Source organism: Phaseolus vulgaris, chromosome 7 (assembly GCF_000499845.2).
Source record: "Phaseolus vulgaris cultivar G19833 chromosome 7, P. vulgaris v2.0, whole genome shotgun sequence".
Classification (NCBI taxonomy): Eukaryota; Viridiplantae; Streptophyta; class Magnoliopsida; order Fabales; family Fabaceae; genus Phaseolus; species Phaseolus vulgaris.
The window spans coordinates 9,391,800-9,399,261 of record NC_023753.2 but is presented as its reverse complement, the minus strand read 5'-3'; the positions used below and the strand labels follow the sequence as shown (position 1 = coordinate 9,399,261).

The 7,462-nt window shown below is 37.8% G+C and overlaps 2 protein-coding genes across 2 annotated transcripts; one reads left to right on the top strand and one right to left on the bottom strand.

Moving 5' to 3' along the window:
• The first annotated feature begins 239 nt into the window (after positions 1 to 239).
• LOC137829012 (uncharacterized) lies at positions 240 to 1,300 on the top strand. Its single transcript, XM_068635808.1, has 2 exons — positions 240 to 880; positions 991 to 1,300. The coding sequence occupies exons 1-2, from the start codon at positions 240 to 242 to the stop codon at positions 1,298 to 1,300; spliced, it is 951 nt and encodes a 316-aa protein (XP_068491909.1).
• Positions 1,301 to 5,450: 4,150 nt separating this feature from the next.
• Positions 5,451 to 7,379, bottom strand: LOC137829011 (spindle pole body component 110-like). The gene is made up of 2 exons (XM_068635807.1): positions 7,004 to 7,379; positions 5,451 to 6,373 (listed from the first exon to the last, which is right to left on the bottom strand). Exons 1-2 carry the CDS (start codon positions 7,377 to 7,379, stop codon positions 5,451 to 5,453), a joined length of 1,299 nt encoding a protein of 432 aa, XP_068491908.1.
• Between the last annotated feature and the right edge of the window lie 83 nt (positions 7,380 to 7,462).

Genomic DNA, 7,462 nt, shown 5'->3' with positions numbered 1-7,462 from the left:
CTACAACCCTGAAAGGAGCAGCGTTAAGTTGGTTCACACGCCTCCCACCTTTGAGTATAGATTGTTTTGATACGTTGGTGGAAAAATTCGGCGCTCAGTTTGCAACCAGTCGCCCTCATCATTTAACGTCGATTGCCTTAGTAAACATAAGACAAGAGAAGGGAGAGTCGTTAAGAATGTTCATGGAACGCTTTGGAAAGGTTGCCCTGGGAATTTGAAATCTCAGCCCAGAGGTCACCATGCATCACATGATAACAGCACTAAAACTGGGACCATTTGCCGATAGCCTTTGTAAAAAACCCGCGATCAATCTCGATGAACTAAGGCAACGGGCATCAAAATTTATGCAGATGGAGGAATTGAGGGAGTTTCGAAACCAAGTGAGGGTTGATGGAGGTGAGAAGATGGTGATAGAAAGAGAAAATATACCTGTGGCAAGAAGAGTCCGAGAAGAGTTTAAGAGTCGAAAATTCCAACAATACACGCCTTTAAATACAAATAGAACAAGAGTTTTACAGGAAGCCATGGTAGCAGCAATAATACCACCACCGAGAAAAGCAAGAACACCGGAGAGAGCAGATCGCACCAAACATTGTGAATATCATAAAAATCATGGCCATCATACAGAAGAAGTGATTCATGCGGGGCAGTTAAAACGTTTTATCCGAGGTGGAAATACAAGAGTATGGTTGAGCCCTGAGAGAGGAGTGAGAGGGGAAGAGATAGGAGAAAGAAGGGTGGAAAGGTTTGAAAGAAGAGAGAATAAGCGAGTAGAAAAAAGAGATGATAGAAGGGTCGGAAGACTAGAGGAAAGAAGTGGTAGAGTTTATCAAAACACACAGTCAGTAGAAGAAGTAAGGAGCGAAGTTTGGGAAGGCCGGTTAGGGGGTTTATAAATACAATCTCAGGTGGTTTCTCTGGAAAGGAATCTTTGTCAGCAAGAAAACAACATTGGAGGAATATCAGAACTGTTAATCATGTTTTTAAAAGAAGAACTTTACCGCCGATGCTCTTCACAGACGAAGACTTTCAAGAAATTGATCCAGATCATGATGACCCTATGGTGATAACGGTGGAAATAGTCGAATACGCTGTCATGAAAACCTTGGTTGATCAAGGCAGCTCAGTTGATATCTTGTTTTGGGATACGTTCAAGAGGTTACATTTGAGAGAAGAAGACATAGTGTCTTTCCGAGAACAAATCATTGGCTTCTCGGGTGAAAGAGTTAGTACCAAAGGGTATGTTGATCTAATAACAACATTTGGAAGAGGCAGCAAAATTAAAAAAATTAAAATCTGATATCTGGTAGTGGATGCATCCACGTCATACAACGTGTTGTTAGGACGGTCTTCTTTAAACAAGTTAGGGGCAATCGTATCAACACCACACTTGGCCATGAAATTCCCGACAGAAAAGGGGGAGATAGCAACACTTTATGTCAATCAAAAAGACACTCAAGAATGTTATGCGGCAGGTTTAAAAATGAATTTGAAGATGGATAGAGGTATTGAAAAAATGGTAGCTATGGCAGATTTGGATCCTAGATTAAATGAGGAAAGGTTGGAGCCGAAAGAAGAAACAACCGCGGTGGTGTTAGGCCAAGACGACAAGCAATGCACTTACATAAGTGGAAGTATGCCTGATGAATTACTGAGCAAACTCATCACATTGTTGCGTAACAATAAGGATTTGTTTGTTTGGCAACCGTCTGATATTCCTGGGATTGATCCAGAAGTAATGTGTCACAAATTGTCTGTTTGCCGAGAAGCAAGGTCGGTATCTCAAAAGCGAAGAAAGTTAGGGGAAGAGAGACGAAAGGCAACAATTGAGGAAACCGAAAAGTTAATACAAGCTGGTTTTATCCGAGAAGCTAAGTATACTACATGGCTGTCTAATGTCGTACTTGTCAAGAAACCGAATGGAAAATGGAGAATGTGTACAGACTACACAGACTTGAACAAAGCATGCCCAAAAGACACATATCCATTGCCCAACATAGACCGATTAGTTGATGAGGCGTCTGGCCAAGCGATGATGAGTTTTCTTGATGCTTATTCGGGGTATAATCAAATACAGATGTATGAACCTGATATCCCGAAAACGGCTTTCACCACTGATGTTGCAAATTATTGCTATAAAGTCATGCCTTTCGGTTTGAAAAATGCTGGAGCAACATATCAAAGATTGATGGACAAAGTGTTTAAAGAACAGATTGGAAAAAACTTGGAAGTTTACGTTGATGACATGGTTGTTAAATCCAGTGAAATATAGAAATATTTGCACGATCTTGAAGAAGTGTTTGCACAAATAAGAAAGTACAACATTCGTCTCAATCCAGAAAAGTGCGTTTTCGGCGTAAGAGGAGGAAAATTCTTGGGATTCATGTTAACAAACAGAGGAACTGAAGCAAATCCTGATAAATGTGAGGCAATAATGCAGATGGGAAGACCGAAAAACCTAAAAGAAGTACAACGGCTGGTAGGAAAACTGAACTCATTATCAAGATTTCTACCAGTATTAGCCGAAAAAACCAAACCGATAGTAAACTTGCTGAAAAAATCTGAAACCTTTGTGTGGAGCGAACCATGTGAGCAAGCTTTATCTCAACTCAAAAGTATGGTGGCCGAACCCCCAATCTTAGTGAAACCTGTGCCAACCCAACCCATCATAGTTTACCTAGCAACTTCAAATGAAGCCATAGGAGCTGCCTTGATCCAAGAAAACCCAGAGCAAAAACCAATATATTTTGTAAGTAGATCCCTTCAACCTGCCGAAACCAGATATCCCAAGGTTGAAAAAATTGCCTTAACACTGGTGTATGCTGTGAGGCGTCTTCGACCATATTTTCAGAATCATCAGATAATTGTGAGAACAGATTATCCAATATCTAAAATTTTGAAAAAACCAGAACTTGCAGGTCGAATGGTGACATGGTCGATGGAGCTTTCAGAATATGGAATCAAGTACGAACCAAGAGGACCAATTAAAGCCCAATCCCTTGCAGATTTTATTATTCAGATGCCGACAACAACACAACAGAACCAGTGGACCTTGTATGTAGATGGCGCGTCAAGCAAAAGAGGAAGCGGAGCAGGAATAGTACTTGAAGGACTAGATAACTTCCAAGTGGAGATGGCGCTAAGATTCGAGTTCAAAACATCCAACAACCAGGCCGAGTATGAAGCTCTTGTTGCAGGGTTATTATTGGCTAGAGACATGGGAGTTGAAAATGTCGTTTGCAAAACTGACTCACAGCTGTCGGTAGGACAGGTGCACGGGGAGTATCAGATTTGGGAATCAAGTCCACAACCACTTCAGTTGAACATCCGCAAACGAATGGACAGGCTGAAGCTGCAAACAAAGTTATTCTTGGACAATTAAAAAAGAGGTTGGGGAGTGCTAAAGGTTTGTGGGCCGAGAAGTTACCAGAGATATTATGGGCGTATCGATGCACACCACAAACGTCAACTGGTGAAACACCATTTAATCTCACTTATGGAACAGATGCAATGTTACCAGTAGAAGTTAACGAACCAACGTTAAGAAGACAAATGGAAGATTGGAATATCAACAATGAATGTTTGAGGACTGATCTCGATCTTATTGAAGAACTTAGAGAAATAGCAAAAATAAAAGAAACAGCAGTATAGCGAAGGGCGATGAAGAAATTTAATGCAAAGGTAAAATTTAGAGATTTTAAAGAAGGTGATTTGGTATGGAGAATGTGAACTGAAGCTCGAAAGGATCCACGACATGGAAAGCTGGCATCCAACTGGGAAGGTCCTTTCAGGGTGTTAGAAAACTTGCAAAATGGAGCCTATAGATTAGAAACTTTGGAAGAGAAAGTGATACCGAGAACGTGGAATGCGAGTCATCTAAAGTTCTATTTCAGTTAAAATAGATGTAAAAAGAAGACTTTTGTGTACATACTTATCATATAATGAAGAAGCATTCCCAAATAACAATTCATCTTGTTAACTTTCATTCTTTTTTATTTTCGATCTTGGATGTTTTCACTTCAGGTGAAATCCCTCCCGAAAACATATTTACATAATTCTTTTGGGCTTGGATGCTTTCACTTCAGGTGAAATCCCTCCCGAAAACATACATAATTCTTTTGGGCTTGGATGCTTTCACTTCAGGTGAAATCCCTCCCGAAAAAATATTCACATAACTCTTGGGCTTGGATGCTTTCACTTCAGGTGAAATCCCTCCCAAATAAACATATAAATATACTTCTTTCGGTCTTGAAAGCTTTCAAATCAGATGAAATCCCTCCCGTCAGAATGTTCCCTTATAACTTTCAATCTTAGACGCTTTCATCTCAAATAAAAACCGAAAGGTCAAAATCAACAGATGCACGATTTTTATACCTTAAAAACCGCCAAGTCCAAAGTAATAAGTTTACAATTCAAAAAAAAAAAAAAAACCGAAAGCCAGTCATACATCCAAAAACAGTATGTTAAACCAACAACTGCATATTCCAAATCAGTCACGTATCAATTGCATAAATCACCCTCAACAAGTGAAAAGTTCAGGCTTCGTAACTTTATACTTAAATAACTTAAATCAATATCATTTTACAATAACAGTATTGATCTCATCTTTATCAAAGAAGAAAAACATAACTTGAATTTATACTAGATAGCAAAAAATAAATTCAAAGATAAAAACTGCTTTTGTTAGATAAAACCGAAAACAAATAACCCAATGCGCTAGTCATATGATGTTATACTTTTTAAATCCCAATCGAAAGAACCCAGTACCAATTTTATTAATAAAAGAATGTTTTAAGAAATTCAAAATAAGTAACCAGAAGGTCAGCATTCGGTTAACACCGAGAGGTCTTTAATAATATTCGCTTATAATAAAAAATATCACGTTTGAAAAACCGAAAGTTCTAGGTTACAACATAGTCAATATTTTCATGCTCTAGAAACGGAATGTTATGCTTAATCTAGTTTTTATGATCATTAAAACCGAGAGATGAGTTCAAACATTTCTTTTATGAAATATAATAAAGAACTCTTTTAACCGAATATTAAAACCAAAAGATGAATACAAGGCCAACAATTATAATCAATGATTGTGATAAAAACTAATTATAACTGACAACTTTTGAAACCTAAAAAATTCTTAAGTTATCAAGATGAAGAAAACCGAAAGCTAACAATTCTTACTATGATTATAACCGAAAGAAAATTTTGACCGAACAAGATAATTTGAAGAATAAAATCATGATGTTAACCCCAAAAGCTCATAATATTTATATTAAGAAGTTCCAAAAAAAGGAATTACATCACGAATGCAAACATTAAACATCCCAGCATTCCAAAACAATTGTTCTTCTCAGCAAGTAATCGAGAGTTAACCGAGAAGCTATAAACAGATAAAAACCCATATCCACCTAATTCTCGATGTTAATATCTTCAGCATCATTATCCGGAATCTAATTAGCAGGAATTAATTCACCATTATAAAAATCCTTCTTAACATCAAAGTTACCTTCATCAATAGGAATCTTATAAAAATATTTTGCTTGTTGAAGAGCCTTCTCAAAGCCAAGCTTGTGTTGTTCAAATATAAAACTTTCGGCTTCAAAAACATTAGTCCTCAACTGATTTATCTCCTCATCCATAAGTTTGATGGTGTTTTTGTCAGATTCATTCGTAGAAGATAACGCCGATACCTTTTCGTTCAAAAGTTGATTTTCTTTAAACAGTTGAGCATTCTCTTTACTAGACTTCAAGTTTTCACTCTTCAAATCAAAAATTTCCTTTCCAAAACCTTCTATTTCAACTTCTTGTTCCTTTTTCTCCTTTTTCATCTCTTCTAACTGCGAAGATAAAGAGCTCATTCTTTCCTTATACTCAGCAAGATCATTCTTCAATTTTTCAAACTCAGATAAAGACACACAGTTCCCATTCTTCTCTTTCATCATTTTTCCAATCAAAAGATTTCTACTCGACAATTCAATAACAGAATCCGCCAATGAAGCAGCATCCATATTTTTCAGCTTGTTGTAAGATGATTCGCTAAAAGACGTTTGAACAAACTTTGCATATTTAGTTGTAGCACTAAATATCGTTTCAGAAAGAGGTTCAGATGAAACATTTTCACCATGGCGATGGCGCCGAGAAGACGAATGCGACCTCTTGCTACTCCTATCTCGTTTCTTTGATTTCTTCGAATGACCGGCAACATCAACATTACTTGTCAGTTCAACCACATCAACATTGGCAACAGGTTCCACGATTTCTACTTCCACCACAGGATTCACCACATTCTCACGTCGGGGAGTTACATCACCCACTTTGTTCAGCAATTTCGAAAAATAAGATCGAGCTTTCGGATTAGTGCTTGCCATCAGAGCTGAAAATCAGTAAAAAAATTAGCAAAGTTAAAAAACTCATCCTAAAAAGCAAGAAAATGTGGAACAACCACGTACCAATAAGATCTTCTCGAGGACTTGATGAAGTATACAACTGTAGCAAGGCGCGAGTGGGAACTTGGTACGAGAGGCGACTAAAAACTTCAATAACATGACGATCGGCCACACCCATCGAATGAAAAGATATCGAGTTAAACTTCACGGGATCTCTCGTCCAATACAGAGGAAATTTTGAGAATCTCCATTAAAGAAGTACTCTCTTCCTATTGGCTCTATTAGAATTTTGAAAAAACTTCCCCTAAAATCCTTGTATGACGACGTAAAGGGCTTAAGAAAACACACATTGGATTTGCTAATAAGGGATAGCCACCCCGGCCGTTTACCAGGCCGAGAACTATAATAGTACAGAAAAGCATAGGGACTAGGAGAAAGTGATAATAATTTACACAAAATACTAAACGCTTGCATCGCAGCCCAACCATTAGGATGAAGCTGAGTAGGAGCAACATTAAGAAAATTAAGAACGCCCATTTGAAAATTGTTCAAAGGCAATCGAATATGAAGATCTCTGAAAAAGCAAGCATAAAAATAAAAAAATTCATAGTTATCACCTTCTCGGCCATGGCACACATTATCAACATCTCCAACACGCTGAAATGAAATGATATCATTTTCAATATCAGAGTAATAAATTTGAGAATGGGAAAGAAAACTATGAAGTTCGCTAACAGAACGATACTTCGAGAAAAACTCTCGGACTTTAGAATTAACCCACTGATAACCTGGACGAAGATTTTTCTGAGGCTTAATAATTTCAAATTCTTGAGGAGCATCAACAGTAGCAGCTCCATTTGAATCATTCATACAAGATGGAGTAGCAGATGAAGACTTCGAATCAGGATGAACTTCTTCTCGAACCACTCGGCCAGTTGATTCACCACCCGCGCTTGAACATTCATCAGTAGCAGAAGAACTTGAAAGAGACATTACCTTCGCAAGAACTGAATGAAGATCGACAATAAACTTCCTTCTCAACAGCAACAAAGCTCACACGAAATCATAAAAGATCG

Coding starts and splice junctions, on each gene's coding strand:
- LOC137829012 (XM_068635808.1), top strand. CDS start 240: ATGCATCACATGATAACAGCACTAAAACTGGGACCATTTGCCGATAGC. Junction 881..990: donor AGCGAAGTTTGGGAAGGCCG/GTTAGGGGGTTT, acceptor TGTTTTTAAAAG/AAGAACTTTACCGCCGATGC.
- LOC137829011 (XM_068635807.1), bottom strand. CDS start 7,379: ATGTCTCTTTCAAGTTCTTCTGCTACTGATGAATGTTCAAGCGCGGGT. Junction 6,374..7,003: donor TGTGTGCCATGGCCGAGAAG/GTGATAACTATG, acceptor ACTGATTTTCAG/CTCTGATGGCAAGCACTAAT.